Genomic DNA, 23,061 nt, shown 5'->3' with positions numbered 1-23,061 from the left:
CTGCTTTCATTTTAATAACATGCCAAGTCTGAAAAATATTTTTTTTTTTTCCATATGGGCATACTGATATATCTCAACTAGTCAAGGAGTAAATTATTACACCAGTTCTGCATAAGCAATGAGTCCAGGAGGTAACCAGGAGAAAAAAAAACATTCCCCAAACACATCTCCTTGAATTTCAAAAAATAAGTAGAACTTACTAAAGTCATAAAATACACTGGAAAGATTTTTCAATTAATATGAAACATTTTTCCACTTTTTTTTTTTTTTTTTTAAAGAAACAGGAAACACAGCGCGTATTCCAAAAGCAGTGGGAGGTTAAATGGAAATGTTTTTTCTTTGACTAGATGGCTCTACCTTTCCCAGCTCCTCTTGATCCTCCTGGGTGAAAAACAAAGCTAGGCTGAGTTACCAGCCAACTAACATTGCTTCAGCTTTGCTAGCCTGCAACTGGATGAAGCTTTTCAATCCTACTCTGGTAGCTCAATCAAATGAACACAACTGGGGACACACAGCTCGTCTCTCCGTCAGGCTGTTGCTTCCCCGACTAACAGTATTGAATGAGGAAGGCTGCTACCCTCTCTCAGTGTGGCAGCACCCAAGCTCTTAAGGAATTTGGGATATAAACTATCTGTATGATCAGCGACCAAAGCACCTCTGTGTGATTAGTTTTTCATTAATATTTTTCCATTTCTGGCCAACATTTAATATCATTTTGCAGAAGGGAAGCGTTACGCATATAACTTCTTACCATTCCCTAGCAGTTTGTGATCAGTTTTATTTATCTAGAATTTGTTAAAGGATTCATGCAGAAAGATCACACATGGCCACAGGTCATCTCTCATAACACCGTAGTCTCTTAGGTGAGATGGACTTCTCTCCTCCTGAAACTACTCAGGTACTTTGCTTAGGGTGAAGAGACTGGTGGTGTTAAGAGAATCTCATGTCGACCACGGATCTGCAGAGGGTACGTTTACTTTGAGTTAAGCACTCTATTGAAAAACAAAGGCAATGCTACACAGTGTTCATAAGCAATGAAGAACCCTGAAAAAAATATGGGCATAGCTTCTTTTTCTCCACAGGCACATACAAGACTGATGGACAGATGCTGACAGTTCCAGACAATTTACGTGTCACAGCAAACATATACATGTGTAGTAAAAAAAAATGTTTCAGATGAAAAAAATGCTCTTTCTACTTTAAAGTTGACTGGTAATAAAAGGATTTGCATATGTGTTCATCTGCTATAGAAGGTTGCAAGGCTTTGCAATTGTAAATTGCTCTACTGTAAACGAAATGCAGTAAAAGGTACATGGCTTGAAAATTATACAACTTTCCTTCATTCTACATATTTTCTATACATAAATTATACAAATCCTGTGAAAGGCTGAGAATATTTAAGATAATACTAGCGATGCGAAATTAAAACCAGACAAGTTAAAGACAGGTGTTTTAAGGAAGTTTCTAATTAAGTTAAACAGAAGGTGATACTATTTCAGAAAGAGCTGCAGGATGTCCCACCCCACAATCATTTTGAGTCTACGTGAGTGCTGATAAGTAATTAATTTCCAGAAAGACTGCTGCATCAAAATATGTTATCATTTGAAAATAGCAAGCGCTTCCTAGACTTCTTGCCAAGTTGCTAGGATTGCCAGCTACTGAATCATTTGTGATGTTTTTATATGTATTGCGTATGTTACATATAAATAATATATAATAATATTAAATATAGTGCTTTAAATATTTGTTATTTGGCATGGCATTTGGTGCAAAACTTCCTGTACAGTAGGTAGGAAATTAAGCTTAAGAGGGTTTTTTTTTTAATCCTTTAAATGATCTAAGTACTGTATCTCACTTTCTCTGTTTTGAGCATAACAACTAGGTTTTGATAGCTTATTGTCAGTCACGGTGAAATAAGAAATTTAGAAGTAATCTCAAATAAGTGGTGTCGAATAAGACAATGAGAATGCAGAGTTTAATACTAAAAACATTAATTTCATGATTTATCACTTCGTTAGAGTCATTGATTTCAACAAACTTCTCAAATAAAGGTGGTTACTCATGTGTATAAGTGTTTCCTAGACAAGTTCCTAATTTTTCAATACGTTTAAGTCACATATACTTAAATATATATTTATGAAAACAGGCAGAGGTTGTTCCTGCAAAAAATCACATTATTATAAAACTATTCATGCCAAGTTCACATAAGCAAAGAGAAACATTGTTTTTCCTTCCCTGTTATAATGAAGCAAAGATAATCCTCAAAAAAGAGGGAAATCCTTCACATTGCTAAGTAAAATCTTTTGTTTTCGCTCAGTATGGAGATCTGTCAGCTCTTTCAGCACACGAGAGTACTTCAACAAAGGAAACTACTGAGGATGTGTTCAAGGATAGATGCGCTAAAATACCTGAAAGAATAGAGGCTAAAATATGCACTATTGTACCAGACAGGAATTTTTACTGAAAATTAATGTGAATAAATATAGTGCACTCTAAATACCATGGAGGACAGTTTCAAGATCATGTAGAAAATGTACATAACAGGAGGAAAAGAACAAAGGACAGAAATAAAGGATGATTTTTCCTTTAAGTCTCTTTTGTTCAAGACTGCAAAAAGTGTCAGAAAGCTGAATTTTCTAAGCCAACCAAACTGCTGCAGAACTAAATCCCACCTTTAGGGTCCTCCTTCCTGAAAAATGTATGAAGTACCCAAGACAATATTAGCCATTAAAATGGGCCAAATTTAAAAACAGTTGTTGTTATTTTAATGAAGGCTATTTTTTTCTTTTCTTTCTTCTCAGCCAGTATTCAAAGCAACATGCAACTTCTGTGGGCTGCTTATATTTTAGAAAAACATCCCTTTTCACCCTTTTTTGAGAGGATGAGTGTACTTTTGTGCACTGCTCCAATAAAACGATACATCTTCAGTCCGAGAATGCCTCAACGCAGAGTGAGGCACACAATCCCTGTGTCTCAGGTTCAACGGAAGGCGATATTTTCTTTAAACTGAAATACACTAGGAGTTAGTGAAGAATCAGTGCCACGTGGTAAACCAAAGGTAACTGCAGAGACAGCAGCAGACAGTGGAGCACTGGGGCAAGCTATCAAAGAGGGTTTTGCACTTGCTGGGCCTCCTGTCGGTCCTTGCCCCAGCACCCTAATTCTAGAGGTCCCACAAAAAGACAGTGTTGAGACCCCCAGGCCATTCTGACTTTTCTTTCTTCTGCTCACTCTCCATTTTTTCTGACCTGTCCACATGAGTACGACAGAAACAATAATCTCAAGAGTGAGTCCCACTACTGACTACATCTAGGTTATTTCATCTTTCAGTTACACAATGTCAACGTCCAGTGTCCGAGGCAAAGGGGTAAAAATAAAATAAGAAAATGTAATTAATTGCATGCAAAATGTAATTTCTTTTTAATGTTTAGAGTTATCTTTATTTTCACTTTGTTTAGTACTATTAACAGCTACGCTTCAACTGGGACAATTATTTTTCAGCCTCCTTTCAAATCTTAAAATTATTCTTCTATATTCCCAGTCATGATTCACTACAGTTCTGGCACACTGTTACTGAAGTGGGAACACCAAATAGTTGAGAAATAAATTCCAATTTATAAAGTGCTGTTCAAGTTAGGGAAGTAGATGTTATAAATGTTGTATGTAGGGAATACATTTAAGAAAAAAATATGCAAAATGGTGCGTTTCTGCAGACACTTAAAAAATTGTTATCTGGATCCAAAACATATTGATAAGGCCAGAGAGAGAAAGAGAAACCAACAGGAAGAAGAAAAATGCATTACTGAATATGCAATGAACACTGTCACTAACCCGTACATCATTAAATATTCTGGTGAAAAGAAGCCATATAAATAATAACTAAGGTTTTTAGCCATTTCTTGGACAGACCTGTTAGGTTTCAAAACACTCTTCAGCACAGTATCCTTTTAAAGCAATGTAATTCACTTACAGCAGGCTGCTGGATCTTCATCGCTGCCATCAGAACAATCTGGGTGAGAGTCACAGGCTGATCCAGGCTCCGTGGACTGCCCATCAGTGCAGGTGAATTCTTCTAAGGAGCAGAAACCTGGTGGCTCTGACGGTGTAGTGTCCAAGAGCTGGATGCTATTCAAACATATTAAACCTGCCCTGCTCTGCAGTGTTCCTTTAAACATAAGCTGTGGATTGTTACAGTTAAAATATCCGCATTAACAGACAACAGAGAGAAAATTATTTTTATTTCCATAAAATAGTAATGTCCTATGCGTAAAAAGCACTGAATACTTTCCATGACAAAACCATGACAAATTTCAAAGCAGAAGCTGAAATTTTGTATGACTATTTCTCATGTTGAATTTTCTGAAAATTTTTAACTTAAATGGTTTGACAAATTCCAAGAGTGAAGTTAAGCAGAAGTCTATTTTAAAGAAAAACTCCGAATCTCATGACCATTTAGCTAAAAAGTTGCAATAACTTCATGCTGTTAGAAGAGTGACCTGAAACGTAGCATCCTAACTACGCCATCTTCTGCTCTGAAGTCTCTTCAGGGCCTCATTTTGCAGATGCCCAAGAGAAAAAAATTCTGTTACAGGTGAATAAAAAGGGTTAGGAACTGTCCTAGGAAATCAATCGCAACAGCGTAGCTTAACAACCAATATCTCTTTCACCACTTCAGATAAGATGGCTGCATTCAGCCTGTGCAGTGGGATTGGTCCCTGACTGCTGGTAACAATTAAAACTGTTCCAGGCACAGTCTGGGAGATGGCCAATTGGCTTGAGTCAAAACCTTGGCTAGGGATCATGCTAATGTTTTAATTACATGGGCTATCACATGGCATTCCTTGGGCCTGTGCCCTGACCCTGCTTATTTTACTGCTGTTGGCACAGACATAGAGATTCAAGCAGCATTTCTCTCTCCTATAGAGTTCCCTCATGTTGACTAGGTTTTACTCAAGCTGGATTAGACCAATGAAGGTACAGAAGAACACCTCTTGCTCCTGGCCACTGTGGAGCCCAGCTCTGCTGAGTCTCAAAGCAAGGAGATTACCTCATTTGTGCTCTCCAAGTTTCTTTTACCTTGCTAAAGCAGCAAGACTTGGTGCTTGAATTCATCAGAAAGATGAAGATTTCGATGAAAGAAAGCACTGAGAGACAAGAGCAGAAGTTGGAGGCACAAATCAAAAAGGGAGTTGTGGGTTTTGACAGATTGGGACATGACCAGAGCACAAGCCTCAGAAAGCAGTCATGTGCAAGAGGCAGAAAGCACAGTGGAAGGAAAGTTGGACAAGAGTATCTGACGAAACAGAAGGAAACTAGAACAGATGTGATTTGGGGCATGAGCAGAATGGTTTAACACACTCGCTGAAGCCTGGAAATCAGGTTGGAGCGAAATCTCAAGAGGCATTTTTCTAAGCAATAAGAATGATATATCTTATTATCTTCCACTAGAGACAATTTCTTCAAAATGACAAAAGCCTTCTAATATATCCATTCTCTACCAGTTCAAACAGCAGAATGCTACACTGAAAATGTTACTTAGTCACATAACTAAAGACAGTATCTTTCCTTCCCTAAGAACAAGTTATCCTTGCCATCTTTGTATAAGAATGCATAGTTTTGGCTTTCTACATATATACACACCGCCTCAGCAGCCTTTTTTTTTTTTAGATACCATAGATAGTCTTAATACACATATGGTTGTTGATTCACACTTGTCCTTGTTGGAAAACGAGAGGGAGGCAACAACAGCTACTTATAACCTACTAGCTTGCTGAAATGCATTCATTCTAATATATGTCAAAATATCAGTTCTTGCAGTGGGCTTAATTTTTGTCCTTTCACAGAGACTACAATTTCAGCTGATTGTTGAGGCAGTAAAATACGATGATTATTTACAGAATTATGAAAAATAAATGTAAAATTACTTAGAATAGAATCCTGTAAATTAATTTAAGAATTAAGTAGTTGCAACTTTGCGTTATTCTCTATGCCTGAAAATTCAAGGGGAAGATATTCTCTCATAATTACTGGTTTACATCGTCTCACTGAAATCCCACAAACGTCATGCACATCATCTCACTTAGTAGTATTTATATTTAAATGAATCGGTAACACCTCAGATGACTAACTAAAACATGGTGAGATTGGTATTCATTTTCTTGCATGTGATTAAAGACCAGCAGCTTCAACATGATGCTTTCGTAGATGTTTTGTTGAGCTATAGCCAGAGCGTTACTCACACTGAAGCAATAAAAAACAGCAAGACCTTCAGCGTATCTATGATTTTAACAAATATTTAAGTTTCCTAGAAGCTTTACAAACAGTAAGGTGAAACATCTTCAAAAACTGAGCACGCGCTCTTTTCATTCATACCTTTAATTTTTCTAGCCGTGGTGGTAGCTGTATATCAACTTTGACCCACTCCTCCTTAGTCATGATGTTGGTTTCCCACAAGACATGTTCCTCCTGTAAAATGTAGAATATGATGTTATAAAGCTAAATTTTGTTCCTCTATAAATTATCCAGGCCATTTTTTTGTCCTCAATCTTTTCATATCCTAGCCAAACGACTACTATATACAAAGTGTCTCTATGTGACAGCTTCATATATTCATGTGCAATCTTCGCACTGAACTCCATGGGAGAGAGGGGACACAAGACATGTTTAATGTGATTAAATGGGTTAATAACATAATTATCAGGAGTTGGCTTGGCAAAATTAAAGTGAATTAATATGTAAATTAAGCCATGTTATTGCTGAATTTAACAATATGTTTCCATGGTGCTCTCTACAATATTTTCTTTTTCATAAATAACTGCTTATATCACGTGTGTTATAATTAGATTTAGTTTTCTTAGAACTGAATTTAGGGTCCAGCGAAATTACCCAATCAGTTGTGCTAAAAACTTTTTTTTTCCCTAAAAAAATATGTAAAGCAAGCAGGGAAAGTACTACCTAAGTGGTCCTAGACACGTTCTGAGTTACCTCAATCCCAATTTTCACTCCACCTCCTAAGGATAACAGTGAGAGTGTCAAATATGGTAAGGCATATCCTTTCATGCTGCACTCCAAGCCCTCTTGATTCAATAATCTGACAAAACCAGTTAACACTCATTCTGCTTCTGGTTGTGATCCTAACTGGAACATGCCGAGGCCAGTATAAAGAAAAGAAATGCAGCAATGTGAACTTCATATCCCTAAACAAAATCTTTTCAAGAATCAGCTCCAAAATAGAGAAAAACCAGAAAGACAGAAAAAAAAAAAAAAACGCAGGAAAAGTTAATATAGGCTATACATACAAACAGACTTTCCATTACAAGTATCAATAGTGAGACCCTTTTTAGGATACTGTGTAAATTACTAGTCATACCTTTTCCACAAAGGATATTACAGAATTAAAGGCAGTTCAGAAAAAGATGTGAAGCAGGATAAGAGAAATGGAAAGTCTCTTGTATGGAGAGAAATTGCAAGGATAAAATCAATTTACCTTACAGGAGATGAATAAAAGGGGATATGATAGGTATGTGAAATGTTATCAATACTATAGACAAAGACAGTTATCTTTTTTCCTGTCTTGCAATATAAAAAAGTGGAGGAAGATGCTGTCTACTGTTTGATAGACCATGAGGTCTGAGCCAGCAGAACAATGATATGATTTGAGATGAATAGCCAATTACTTATGCTCTTTTCCTACCAAGGCTTCAACTCTTTTGACATATTAACAAAGCTGGAAGGCTAAATTTCTATTGAACACGCATTCAAAGATCAATTTTGGAAAACTGCAGGACAGTGTCAAGCCAATATCATAATTCCAAACACTAAATGACATAAGAGATCAAACTTGGATAAACCACGTGATGTACTTGATTTCAGAAATAAAAATCAGTATAGGATATAAGTATTTGTCAACTTGTTCACATGATAGATATTCAGCAAGAGTCTTTCAATGTCCGAGACACTTCATTCTGTATAAAACTGGCTTCATTTTGCTAAATAATTCATCTTCCAAAGAAAATCTGTTAATGTTATTAGCCTACAATAGTCACGTATAAGTCACAGAAAAGAATGATGTACTAGGAACCATGCGTGGCAGGTTAAAACCATAGCCTGTGGTTAAATATCTGCTTTTAGAAATACTTTAGTTAATGTATTCCCCCACAAGTACATATACAAACCCTTCCAACACGTTTGTATACCTTGTGGGAACACTCTACATTTACTGTTTATTTGATTGGATGCATCTGGATACTATAATTTTGTTCACATTCAATTAACAGCTTAGGTACTCATCCCCATAACCACCTTCCTCCCAAAATTATTTTAATATAAATGTCTTGTAGCAGTAAACTTGAGTTTCCTGTGTGTGTACCAGTATCTGGAATTTCTAGGACTGTTTTTCACATTGAAATCTGTAAATCACCTTAAATGCAGCACCTTTTAGAACTGGTTATTGTTCCACGCAACAGACATTACCCTCTGATTTTATACAGCTCTAATAAACCAATAATATTATTTTCCCTTCCTCGCAATGTTTTCTCTGTAGTATCCTTCCTCCTTGTCAGATTCTTCCACCTCTTCCACATACAAATGGGTTAACCCCTCTCGCACATTCCTTATGTCTCTAGCCTTGTTTTAAAATGTTGAATGTATTGCTTTTTCAGTACTTTCCCTCAAGATTTATTTTGGTGATGCAGGAGAGCAGTTGCTCAAAACACCTTCACTCTGTTCCCCTTATTGTGATATATTACTGTCTATAAACAATTTTTTGTAAAGCTAAAACGGGAAAGAATTGTTTCTTTTTCCTGCAATGTTTTTTTCCAGATAATGTTACTCAGTTTTGAAGGATGGAAGAGACAATGATTACTTTTTCTTACATTTATAAAATACAACATACTTTTTTTAATTTTTGACATTTCTCTACAGATAAATTCACTGCTGTGCAACTGCGCTCATCATTTTGACTCTACTTCTCTCATTTCAAAGAGTAATTTGGAACAAATGCTTGTTTGTTCCCCCACAATGACTAATGGATCACCTTTAACTTCTGCAGAGGAGTGTACCTGCATGGTTTTTGCAAGTGTTTCTGAACACTTACAGAAATTTTAGTGCATTAGGGTACAAATATGCTTGCACATATAAACATCGGTTGAAATTATCTTTTATTGTTAAGTACCCATCTGTTTTGTAAGCCATACAAGACGTAAATATTAAGAAGATAAAAGGAAGAAGTATAAAACCATTACTTAATGGGAGGAACGAGCAAGTAAGGAATGGCAAATGATAGACTGAAGTCAAAATTATCTTCTTCGGTTTCAGTTTTCACAGAAAAGTTTTAGATTTATCTGAAAGTTAATAGACAGTTAATACTGTTAGTATTTTGTGTTAATAACACAGGTCATATTGCAAACACAGACCAGAATAGAAGAATATTACAAATATATATATGTCAGAAGTACTGAAACTGAAATGGAATCTAAAAGTTTTAAGTAAGCTTTACATAATGGAAGGAATATCTTACTGTCAACAACTAACTCTGAGAACCTGAGGAGAATTTGTGGGAAATAAGAGAACTGGGAGAACAAAGGATATATCTTATGGTTAAGGGAAAAATACAGACTACGCAATTATAGCCAATCAGCTGAAAGTTGACAACTCATAAGACACTGGAACAAATTGATAACTGTAATCCTGTAAGTAGCTAGAGAATTAGAAAGTGAGAAACCTACATTAGCTGCTTCTGATGAGGAGCAAGTATATTCAGCCAATGAAATGTTGTTTTTTTTTAAAAAGTAGAAATTACTTTATTAAGGCTTTTAACGTACTCTCATAGGACATTCTTTAAGCAAATTAAGGAAATTTGGTGCAGATAGAATTACTGTAAAATGGGTGTACAAATAGGAGTGTGACCTTATTTAAAAGAGGAGCTGTCAATAGCTTTCTATCAAACTAAAAGAAAATCATAATAGGATTCTGCATAGGTATGTTCCAGGGCCTGACATAATTATAGTGCTGACTAACTGTTTGGATAGCGGAATGAAAAATAAAATTTAAAACTATGTGGGTAACACTAAATTGGGAGGAATTACAAGCACTCTGAAGGACATCATTACAATTTAAAATCATTTCAGCATACAAAAACCAGTTTCAAACCAATAACACAAAATTCAAAGACATATGAATCACAGTTAGGAGAGGAAAATCAAATGATCAAATGCAGTAACGTTGAATGAAGAGCAACTTTGCTAAACCAGCAATTAAACAGGAAAAGTTCTGTAGATTATCATGGACTGTTACTATATTATGGACAAGTTAAATATAAGTCAACGACAGGTTACTGTTGAAAAAGAGAGTCCATTTTCCCTATTCTTCTTCCTACCCAGGAGCAATTAAAATTCCCTGCCTTCCAACTGATGTCATAATATCTACGTTGGAAAATGTGTTCATTTGTCTTTGGCCTCTCTGTGGAAAGGGTGAGGAAGGCTAGGGATACTTTTGCAACACCTGTGGTGCTTGTTCCCTTTGCATGAGGCCAGTTCGTACTGGCACTTCGCAAGAGTTATTCAGAGATAAGAGGTTCTGACCAATAAATATAGTAAAAGGGGGTGGAGGAAAACTGCATGGTGCCAGACCATGCACAATTGAGAGGTTATTTTGAATTACAGCCTCCAGGACAGCACCTCAGTTGTCTCCCAGGGTCAGAATCAGTACTTGGCTCTCGCTTCTGTTTCTCAGTATTTGGTTAGTTTTGAAGATTCATTTATTTTTCATAAACAACATAACGATTCAGTAGGAAAATGTGTAAAAGCTACACCTCCCTTCATTTCAGTTTAAGAAGTCTTAAATATGAGTTTTGTTAACATTAAATATGGGGCTTGGTTTTGAAGCTACCATCAGAAGCTTATTTCTGAAAGTTTTTCTGGCAAATTTTGCAGTATGAGTAACTTGTATCAGCTTTAAATAAGTCTATGTGCAATAAATACACTTCTGACCGAAGGAGAAATCCAATAACTAAAACATCAAAGCCTAAGAGAAACTGTGGAAACAGAATAGACTGAACTGATGTAATAAATGCCAAAAACATTCTTCTAATGCATGTATAAGGAACTGATTAACAATTAATTAAATTTAGCCTCACAATTCTATGGGAGCTCAAATGCCACTTTTCTCATGTGTTTAGCTCACACAATTGTTTCTATTTTCAGGGAAAGAAAACTCTTAAATTGGATCCATTGATGCTATTTAGGCGAATCATAGAAATCAGTATTCCTATTCTGTCTCAAGGTTGCCATGGGCATCATACCCGGGAATTTATTGGCAAGTCCTATGGCACAAATCTCCATGCATTATGACTAGAACATTGATAACATTACAATTCCCTGATACAGTAATGGGTCTAGAAAAATAGAACTACTCCCTTTGAAAAATGAAACATGAGCAAGAGCCTGGAGTTGTTTTCATGAGTACTCGAAGACACAGTGGGAAAGAAATAAGGAGTTTCCATAACCTGTTCCGACATTTAGACCCCTTGATAGTGTTACACCTCAGGGTTTTTTTTCATCTTATCTTTGTGAATGAAGTGGATCTGTCTTTTTAAATATTTGTATTGTTGGGTGAAACTAATTCAACTCCAACATCGAGATATGAGAGCCATTAACTTAATGAGACCAGTCGTACTTCTCTTGCTTTCATTAAGTAGCAGCACAATAGCATTAAGTTATTAAACAAGACTTTCAAAAGGGAACATTCTAACAGCAGAAGGCCTTCACAAGGCAAGAGAGGTAAGAAAGATGAAAATAGTTATCACTGCTCAACTGGCATTTGTACTTCAGTTTGACATGGCTCTTTTATCTAATAATAGGTAAAAGAAGGGAAAATTACTGCTCTAAAACATGGGCAAATCAAATCAGGTGTCTAAGAAAGAGCTTGCCAGACACCCTGAGCTAGCAACTTTCCTTCCTTGTTTGTCTCCATAGAGAAAAGCATTTATTTCCCCATTTCCAGAACGGGAAGAAGGCTAGAAAAGATGCTGCTATAGATTTTTCCCATGAAATCCCCAAATTATTTAATTCTGTAATAGCTGCGGTTTGTCCTTGAAGTCTTATTGCAAAACATTCACACATCAAATTAGTTTATAGCTGAGATGGCAAATACCCAGGTTTTACAATTGCATACATCAACAGAACGATACCAAGTTACAGTTTTGCACAAACTAACTTAGGGTGCAGGCATGTGCTAGCAGGCGTACTTCTCTGCCTGTTGGCTGCTGACACCTGGGCTGCCGTACCTTTACCCTTTGAAAATGAATGCATGTTACTTCTTACCTGGTTAGTAAACAGTACCGCCTTGAGAACACTGCTGTCTGCCACGGAGTAATGAAACTGAAAATGGCAGTTCTTGCTGGAGCAGTGACACGTGGAGCTGTTAAGATAAGCACTTTTGTATGATGCACTGTTGTTACCTTCTAACCACTCAAAATGGCCTGAAAAATAATAATAAAAAAAAAATAGCAATTTTTCACAAAACAGTTTTTTTTTTTTCCTAAGTCTATGAAAATAACGACTCTTTTCCTGGACCCATCCTTGCAACAATAGAATCGGATTGTCAAGCTGATAATGTGACTTGCATGTCATCTAAGTGTTTTCTATTAAAAAGGTAGATACATATCTTCATTTTATGCACAGATAGCCCCATCAACCGTGACTTACATCAGTTGATAGGGTCTTGAAGTTGTTACTTTGCATGTTAAAAGCTGCAAGTAGTCCCACATTCAGCTCGGCCTCCTCACATTTACAACCGTTCAATATTTAATTGCAAATTTATTTGGAAACTAGGCTTTCTTCCTTATTCCACTATGGTTTCCAGGAAATATGTTTTTTACAGTAATACTTCTGTAGACTCCTCAAAATAAATAAATAAAAAAAAAAAGCTGGGGGTGCAGGAGCCTTCTGCCTTACTGCTCCAGGAGGCAGTAGCATCTCCACCACGTAATCAAGGTCTTTACTTCTCAGCTAGAATTTCTGCACCAAAATATTGGAAGCATATTGTCTTTCCATCTGAAGGAGAAAAGCAATTTCTGCTCTTCTTAACCTACTGCCCTTTATAAAAGCATTCCTACAGAGATCTAAAAGAGTATTCCATCCCCTCAACAGCGTCTTATATTTCTCAGAAAGAAAAAGGCTAAATACTATTTATCAAATATATCAGTTCTTTTTTTCCCCCTCCTAAGTCATTGAATATTTTGCTGCCTTCCGAAGCAGCTATTAAAATAATAAACAAGGACTGATTAAAGGTCTTGAGTCCACTGTTTCTGTGTTCATGTCTCTAAATACAACGTATCTCAAATGCAGGTGTTACACAATTTATTTCAAGCTGAAAGGATAAAGTGCCATTTCACAAGGAAAACATTCAATTTTTATAAGGGACCACATTCTTTTCCTTTAGCTGCCAGTTCACTCTTTGCAGTATGGAATATTTTACACTGAAATATGTGGTTGCAATTTCATTGGAATTAGGTTCGTAATTTCATGCCACAGTGACCAACTTTGATATAAGGAAACATTATAGATTTAACCCATCATTCTGTTTTACAGAGATGAACAAATTGTCTACGCTTCTATGGCTACTGCCTTGTGAAGAAGAGAAATATTGTAGATAGACAGTCTTGTTTCTTTCAATTTTAAAGAAAAATTTTGCCTGTTGTAAGGAAAATCTTGGTGTCCTGTGGAAAGATCAACCTCTGACAGCAATGGAGCCCAACTAGAATCAGAGCTTACAACTTACTGGTGGCCCAGTGTCTTCCTAGAGCTGGGGTGGGCTAGTGAACCTGCATGTATCCTGCTACACTGAGAACTCAAAGCCTATAAATATTTAGCTGCTTGGCTCCAGCTAAACCGTTTTATGACCTAAATCCTTCTTCTTTATTTCATGGTTTTGTATTTCACAAAGTATACAACTTTGAATCTATGCTACTAGTTTCAGAGTAACAACTGATCCTTCAGTTATAATTCAGCCACATAGTGGGACCCTTTTTTTTCTGGCAAGTTCTCTTCCCCAGCAAAGAACTGTTGAGTCTCTGAACAACTGCCCTGCAACCTTCCCATTCAATCATTATAATGACAGAAGAGGTCAAATCTCAACTGCCATTGTTTCTGCTCTTTGGAGGTGATTTTTCATGAACCCACAAGTTATGGATTGTATCTTGGAAAAATAAAAGAAGTAATAGAACCACATTATCTAATGATTTGGCTGTTTTTTCATGTTTAAACTTGAGGGATTTTTCTTATTCTTTATCTGAAATGTTGAGTTTAAAAGCCATGGTGCTCCCTTTGATTTCTTTTTTACATCTCATAATCTTTGTTTTTACTATGCAGAGAGTTGGTTTCATTAGTTTCTTATTTAAGAAATGTTACCCCAGACATGGGAAACTAGATTAATCGAATGTAAGAAGAATGAACTATGGAAACTACATAGCATCCTGGAAATAGCAATAAAGAAAAAAACACCACCAACAAAGTATTTTCTGAACAGTATTGCAGAGGGATATAAAACCTCCATAAGAAATTTTGACACGAGAGAAATTAAGAGGAAAAGTTATACAGAAAGTGCCTACAATGCAACACTGGAGAAAAGTATCAATAAAAGAACAAAGAAAAAAAGTCCACCAAGGACAGAAAGAATTTTATTAAATTTAAGAATACCAAGAAAGGGGGATTATTCAAAGCCTATAAGCAATCCTTTCTTTATAAATATAATTGTCTAGACCTCTGTTTTATAATTTAGTTTCTTACCTCTCTTCTATTTATAGTAGTGAAAGCTTTGATCAAAATCAGAAACTAAAGCTTAGTCAAGCTCTATTTGCATTGCAAGTTTGAGCCCTCAAGCGTGGCATTTTTGCAGTTTGCATACCATTTCTTTAGTTTTTACAATTCTAGTTAATATTCAACCTCTTCATTTATGCGTCAACAAATCTGTGTGAATAGAAATACTGAATGTATTGAGAGGTGAGCAATCATAGTTCAGAATTTTGAATACCTTCCAATGTCAATGATGAATTAAATTCTGCATGTTGTCTTGACACTTATTTCTTCTCACATATTTTTTTTTCCTTTACAACATGGAAGCACAGGAAAGCCCTTCTACGCAGTTGTTTGTGGTATATATTCAGCCCACTCAGCTACCTGTGCATGTTTATACAATAATGCCCAAGCACCTGTACAACAGACATTTCAAAACGTCCTCTGATTCAACAGACATAGCTTGTGACCTGGTCCTGTAAAAGCCACTTACAGAATTTTAGTATCTTTTCTGTTAGCACGATATTGCCATAAAGGAAATAATCCATACCCATTACTGACCCTTGAGGTATCGTGTTAAGGTATGGCACTGATACAACACCTTTCAGGGAGGTGTTTAAAATAAAATCAAATGAAAATTTTCATTTTTCTTAGATATCCCAGTGGAAATTAAAAGGTGCCGTGGCTGTATTTATTTTTTTTTTAAACTAAGAAAATTAATCTGCGTTACTAGTCTATATGCTCACTGTTGCATATAAACATCAACATGTAAAAATTCATCTTAATGTAGTGCATACACTCAAGCACTTCTGTTTGCTATTCCATTGTAATTTGACTTATAGTTACTAGAGTGTGTTGAAATGCACGTTAAAATTAGTTTTAAAATCTTCCCAAAATGAATACAATATCTAAACATTTTTTCTGCTGCTGTCAATGAGATGTTCTCCATTTCTGTGGGCTCAGAGTTCAAACAGTAATCTCTACATTATCAGTTCTCCAAAGCTACATCACAAATTATACCATTACAACTAGTGCTGCTTAACCCCTTTGAAGGCAGTCTCAGTAGACGCGCCAAACAGCTGGCAAGGAGATTCCATTTCACGTTGCAACACTTAGACATTATATCCATCAAGCTTTCAAAAACCTTTCCCATAAACCCATAGACAAGCACTACACAGGGAGTTCAAAAACCAAGTGCTGCTTTTACTTCTGAAAATTGCAGCTGGATTAATTCTGGTTTTAAGACTGATAAACAATTTTGGACAACAAACGTTTCCTTACAGCTCCCCCAATTAAAGGGTTGAAGTGAATTTCCTGACTTTTTACTCAAATATAATAGTACTACACAAGTAAAACTGCCAAGCGTTAAAACCAAAACAAATCATGAAAAACACACACAGGGGCAGTAGGCTTAGATGGATTTAATTTAATTGCACTAAATCATTGAATAGATCTCAGAAATTATTAACTGGAGAATATATCAGTTATTAGGTTATATGGGAATTCTTACATTGAAATGTTTCATGTTTTGCCAGCATGTGTGTTCACAGCACCCTTACTAAATGGTCAAAACAAAAGCCAATTTAAGTACAAAATACATGCAATTACTTTGCACAGTTTTGTTCTGTTTCTATGTTGGGTCACCACCTTGTCCTAAAAAGCACCGTATTCTTCATGACAACCAGTAATTGTGCATTAACTTTCATTTCCCACCTTCAGTGTTGTTCCTCCATTCACTCAGGAAGGAACAGGAGGCAATCTTGAGCCCGGCTTGCAGTCGTGCCTGCATAGTGGGCTCAACTGGCTGATCTGAATACCACTCGCACACACCAAGCTCAAAACTGGACGTCTGCAGTGCTAAAAGACAAAGAAAAACAATCACTTAACTTCTTAAGAAGTCTTTATTTATGAGACTACTTCCCATTAGAAATATATGCTTATTAGACTACTTGACAACATTTCTGCCTCTGGTTACTTCTAAAGCATTGTGTATCACTGAGTGCTGTCTAATATTTCAGGCTGCCATCTTTAATGATACCATTTTAAAAAACCATTCCCTAAAGATGGATGCTTCTTTCAGAGCAATGGAGTGCTATTTATGTTACCCAGTTGTTGCAAACTTCATGAATTCACTTCTGCAGAGAGAGTTGCCAGGAAACATAAAAAAATGACAAGAAATACCTATTTACTTTCCTAGATGATAGTTACAGAAAAATCACTTCTAACTGAGAGCTTAAACTCAGCAGCATCTCCATAATACCTGCAACAGAATGCTTCTTTCTAGAACTAAAAAATTTCTGAATACGTCACCACATGTTTTCAAGAACTCTTTAAAGGGCAAATGATGCATGACTAATCTAGTGACTTTCTAGAATGGAGTGACTGAGTCAGTGGACAAGCGAAGAGCTATGGATGTCATCTACCTGGACTTCTATAAGGTCTTTGATACAGTCCCCCACAACATTATTATCTCTAAATCGGAGAGATATGGGTTTGATGGATGGACTGTGAGATAGATAATAAATTGGCTAGATGACCATGTCCGAAGAGTTACAGTAAATGGCTCAATGTCCATTTGGAAACCAGTAATGAGTGGTATCCCTCAAGGGTCAGTATTGGGACCAATATTATTAAGTATCTTCATTATGACATAGATAGTGGGATCAAGTGCACCCTCAGCAAGTTTGCAGATGACAACAAGCTGAGTGGTGCAGTTAATATGCTAGAGGGAAAGGATGCCATCCACAGGGACCTTGGCAGGATTGAGGAGTAAACCATAAATCTCATGAAGTTTAGCAAGGCCAAATTCAAGATCTTGCACCTGAATCAGGGCAATCACCACTATCAGTACAGTCTAGGGGGATTAATTTATTGAGAACAGCCCTGCAGACAAGGGCTTGGGGATACTGGTGCATGAAAAATTGGACACGAGCCGGCAATGTGCACTTGCAGCCCAGAAAGCCAATCACATCCTGGGCTGCATCAAAAGAAGCATGGCCAGCAGGTTGAGGGAGGTGATTCTGCCCCTCTACTCTACTCTGGTGAGACCCTACCTAGAGTACTGCATCCAGCTGTGGGGTCCCTAGCATAAGACAGACACGGACCTGTTGGAGTGAGTCCAGAGGAGGGCCACAAAGATGATCAGGGCGCTGAAACACCTCTCCTTTGAAGAAAGGCTGAGACAGTTGGGGTTGTTCAGCCTGGAGAAGGGAAGGCTCCAGAGAGAACTTACAGTGGCCTTTCAATACTTAAATGGGGCTTATAAGAAAGATGGAGAGACTTTTTACCAAGGTCTGCAGTGACAGGACAAGAGTAAATGGTTTTAAACTGAAAGCAAGTAGATTTATATTGGATATAAGGAAGAAATTTTTTATGATGATGGTGGTGAGACACTGGAACAGGTTGACAAAAGAAGTTATGGATGTCCCATCGTCAGAAGCGTTCAAGGTCAAGTTGGACGGGGCTTTGAGCAACCTGATCTAATGGAAGATGTCCCTGCCTGTCAGTTGGGTTGGACTGGATGATCTTTAAAGTTCCATTCCAACACAAACCATTCTGTGATTCTATGATGCTTGAGATGCCAGATTTTAGGTGCAAAATTTCTGTAATTAATAATGGCTACAGAAAGAAAGCAGGATGGCACTAGTATAATGGAAGTTCCATTTCTTAATATTATTGCAGGGGAAAGGCAATCTTCTGGTTAAGACAGACTTTTAAATAGCGGTCACGATATCTCAGTGAAAACATGGAGATTATTAACTGTACAGAGGAAAAAATTTTATGTCGGTATACATAGACATTACGGTCTACTGCACCTCAGAATTACTGTGTTATTCACAGTACTGAGATCTCAGTGAAACGTCCTGTCCAGCTGATGCTACAAACCGTTAATTTCTTCCTTGTTCCGGCCTTGCATAAACACGTGTGCTTTTTTCAAACCATATGTTGTAAGTGAGAAGAGCTTGTGGAAAACTTATTTCCCATGGAAATAAGTCTAGAAAAGGATGGATTTTGTCAAATTTCAGCACTCAAAAAAAGTTACAAATACACTCAAAATAAATCAAGCTGATCTTTAAACACTTTTTAATTATCAAAACAAAATATTTTGATTCTTTCTGCATTTTTTTTTCATTTAGTTGTAAATATTTCTGAGGCTGGTTTTTTTGACAATAATCTCAGTCTCTTCGGACAAAATACCCATTTCCCAGGCCTTAATTCTGCAGCACGTCAGACAACAGTAAGATTAGCATTTTAGATTTTCTGACTCCCACCCCTGTAGCATTTCATCTGAAAGACCTTGCATCTGGTTCTACACCTGTGATGTTAAAGTCAACATGTTTGCATGATTAGAATGAACAAAGGAATTAAATTTGAGATTTTTCCAGTTGAAGTGTTCATACTGGATTTTTGTCAAAATTTATACTTTATCTATAATGCAGATATAATTACTCCAGTTTTCAAGAAAAAAAAATAGCTTTGCAGAGAAGGTATACCACTTTTGCATTACAAGTGACTTACGGAGGAAAAAACCCTCTCTCCCCCACACAGCATTCCACTTTCATGCCTTGTGGCTATTTGCTTTCAACCCTATGGCAAGATCAGAACAATCTTAATGAAGGTGTTCTTCACATATATAATTTGTTAGGAGTCAAGAGGGAGTTCTGCAGAGCAATCAGACGCTTGGATAAGAATATGATGCCTTTGAACAGAAGGTTCACTAAAGGTATAATTAAAGGAGATGTTTATTACATGTTTTAGAGCATAACTTTAAAATTTTTGATTTGACAGCTAAAATATTTTTTTCTGCAGTATGTAGGCAGTTATATAATTATACAGCTATATTATATAAAGCTGTGGTGTTTTTGATTGATTGATAACTGAAACAATTTGACAGCCATTGGGAAAACTACAAACTGTATATCTTTTATTGCTATACTGAAGATAGCATTTTGGTTGGGTTTTTTTGAAGGCGTGAGGTTTACTGTCTAGCAGAACAGGACATAAGACTGAAGGAGGGCAGTTTGGGAGAGAGGGGAGGGGGTAGAATGGAAGGAAAAAAACAAACTTAAAACTTAAGGAAACTATATTTATATTTAGCCATCATGATTTGTATCAAGAAATTCCTGAAAGCACAAATACTTAAGCTATTTTACTCATGACCCTAAAAGTACAGTCATACTAATTAATACAAATACCCACGTCACTTCTTATGTGCATTTACACTGGTATTGAAAATCATGAAGAGTACAATAGAAATTAAAGTTTTAACTACAAGTTTCATGCAATTCAAGTGGTCTTCATTTAAAGTCTTCTTATCCAGACTTTCCATGAGGACTAGAGAAAAAAGTATTTCTAATTCAAGCAACCGTTAATCTGACCTTTTGTTTTAATTATTGGAGAATGTTCAGTAGTAAAATTCCTCTTTCAGGGAGAAAATCAAGGTCCTTTCACCCTGTTTTTAGCTCCTGTGAGCAATTTAGATGTCACCTAACAAAGCTGACTTTTCTCAGAGGGGAAGCACAGGATAAGAACTGGCTCTTATTAAAATATACCTGAGGTATATTAACAGTATGGCAGCTCCATCTGTATGCCATGCTATATTCTTCAACAGCTGCCATGTAAGGTAAGTTTAATGCCTAGATTTATAAATTCTGCTGAGTATACCCTGTTTCTGTTTCAATTTTTTATTTTTTTCTCTCTCCAAGACAGTATTTCATTTTTTCAGTTTTGTTTGCTTTAGAAGCACTTTGTTTATGAAAAAAGCCAATAGATGTGTACAGAGAGATTTATATCCTCCTGTGGGAACAGGTTAAACAATTGTATAGGTTGCTAGAATCTAGCAATGCATTTTTTTTCCATTTTAAATCTGGCCTTTCATCTGCAGAAATCCTCCAAGGAACAGAGAGAAGTTGGGAGAATCACACATCTGTTCTCTCTTCACTCTCAGTTTCAAATTCATTTTTTCAAAGAAAGCACACTGTAAACCTGCCTGCACTCATAGGCAAGTATTCCCAAAGCTATAAATTAACATCCTTGCTCATTTGAGTAGTACTGCTAGAAAACCTCTACAAAATAGAAAAGCAAGGTGGGCTATGGCATGAAAGTATTTCTATAACTTTTGCTTCTATAATTTTCCTTTGCAAGAAAGTTGAAACACGGAGATACTGAACAAAGTTTTGCTACCTGAAACTTCATTTCCCCAATATAGATCCTCTTTGAAATAAATATATATGTCTGCCTGAATCATTACACTAGGAATGGTATCTTGCTCTTGCTGTGATCTGCCAACAATTGCTCTGCACTTTAATATTTTAAAAAACATGTGCATCTATTTTCAATAGCTTTTCCTACTGTGAAATCTAGAGAGCTTTATTTTAGATCACAGTACACAAAATAAATCATGTAACCTCGCTTGGTCTGGGTCAAACACTGCATTTCACACCTCAAGATAAATTTAAAGACCAAGCCCTCAGTGCCTGTGCTACAAGAGGCAGGAAAACAAAGGCAGTGTTTCAACTACTTCAACGAGGAGTGTGCTCACCTGAGGATGTGACATAGGTGCAACAGTGTGATCTTGTGTGACGCAGAGCAGTAAGCAATCTAATTTATGCTAGGGTGGGTACTATTCCTTTCCCATGAAAATAAGTTGGGTTGAAAAGCGAAATGTTTTGCTAAAGAATCCCGACATGCACGGACGGTCTGGCTGCAGAGCTGACCAGCCTGACATTACAGCTCTTGGATGTAGCAGAGCAGAACAAAATAGCCACACTACACAGCTGAGCATCAGGACCTTCAGGCATTTAAAAATACGCACCAGTGCCTTGGGAATCTCCCTCAAGTTGACTTCTAAAGCTTTTCCTGAGCTGGCTGAACACATCAATTCTTTGGCCAAAACCAGCAGATCTTTTCTGCCCACTAGGGCATTATTGCTCTCCTGGCTGCAGGAAGCTATGTTTATACTGTACAAGATTTCTTAAGATATTTACTGTCATTCTTTTAACTGTGTTTAGATGTGGTATGACAGATGATGGTTTAGAGGAACGCAAGAAAGCCACATGAAAACAGGTATGGACTTAAGAAAGCCTTTGGATACCAAAAGGCTTTCCTTTCTTTTTCTCTTCTAATCCAAGGGAAAGGCAAAGTAAAATGATCTGTCTTCTGAAAAACAGGTATGCTTACCACATGCCAGAGAACATCCTTCACTGAAAGTAATATCATCAATGGCAACAGTTTCACCTTGTCTCTGTGTCTCCGCCATCCACCAAAAGATAACCTGCAGAGATTAACGACAAATCAACAAGAAATGGCATTCACCAGTGTCACAGGCAAAAGAAAAAAACTTCCAAGATAAGCCAGTCTCGTCCATAGAGTTTCTATTAGAAATATGAGAACTCAAATCACACCCTTAATTTTGAGGATTAAATCCTGGCTTTTTCATATATCTGTGGCTTGTCAGCACAGATTATAGTCTAATCATCTAACTTAAGAGTGAAGTAGCATTTAACAGGAAGGATCTGAAAACCACAATAAAATAATTAAAATCTAAGCAAGGATCATGACAGTTAGGAAATACAAAGGATTTTGTATTTTATGAAGCCATTATTCCACTAGAGACAGGAAATGTGAAACTTTTCTGGTTGTTTTCAGAATTTATCAAAGACCTGGAGCAAAGTCAAAGTAACGAACACCATTAGTCAGAAGCCTTTTATCAAGATTTTAGCCAAAACAAACCCTGAGCAGTAGTTGGTCAACTGTTATTCTTCTCTAATGTTACAGCAGGGATTTTTTTTTTTTCCTCCTAACAGTCTTCTACACTCAAGAATTTACTAATCTGCAATCTGCATTTGTAAATGTAGTGACTACCACAGTTTTTCAGGAGTTATGCAGGAGGAGACTGACCAGCCACAGTCCTTGGGAAAACCTGACAAAACCCACACCAATCAAAACAACCCAACAAATCAATCATATGAATAACATTCCTTAAATTACTCCTTAGCCATATCTTGGGATGTTACACCTCCAGGCTTTTCCAGAATCCTAGAAATAGAACCTGCCTAGAGTTACATCCTGGCTCTTAATAGGGAACGTACAGTATCAGCTAGATAATACATTTTCAAATATTAGCTTTAGAGTTTGGGGCAATTTCGTGCATAGTTTAAGATACCATCGCAGAAAACCTGTGTTTATCCTATAAATTACCATAAAGAGTACAGCTTTCCACCGTACAAGATGACACAACTCAGCCAAGGGCATGACCATTACGTTATGA

General features: G+C 36.7%; 1 protein-coding gene across 1 annotated transcript in view; it reads right to left on the bottom strand.

The window, feature by feature from the left end:
- The window catches only part of MALRD1 (MAM and LDL receptor class A domain containing 1), a 273,631-nt gene that overhangs the window by 223,731 nt on the left and 26,839 nt on the right, over nt 1-23,061 (bottom strand). The window contains exons 6-10 of the mRNA XM_054190597.1: nt 21,972-22,065; nt 16,506-16,649; nt 12,321-12,478; nt 6,373-6,465; nt 3,971-4,178 (exon numbers count right to left, since the gene is read on the bottom strand). Of these exons, the coding sequence (XP_054046572.1) occupies nt 3,971-4,178; nt 6,373-6,465; nt 12,321-12,478; nt 16,506-16,649; nt 21,972-22,065 (697 nt within the window). The remainder of the gene's footprint in view (nt 1-3,970; nt 4,179-6,372; nt 6,466-12,320; nt 12,479-16,505; nt 16,650-21,971; nt 22,066-23,061) is intronic.

Source organism: Rissa tridactyla, chromosome 2 (genome assembly GCF_028500815.1).
Source record: "Rissa tridactyla isolate bRisTri1 chromosome 2, bRisTri1.patW.cur.20221130, whole genome shotgun sequence".
NCBI classification, from domain to species: domain Eukaryota; kingdom Metazoa; phylum Chordata; class Aves; order Charadriiformes; family Laridae; genus Rissa; species Rissa tridactyla.
Note: the sequence above shows the minus strand (reverse complement) of the source record. Positions and strands in the feature narration are given on the sequence as shown.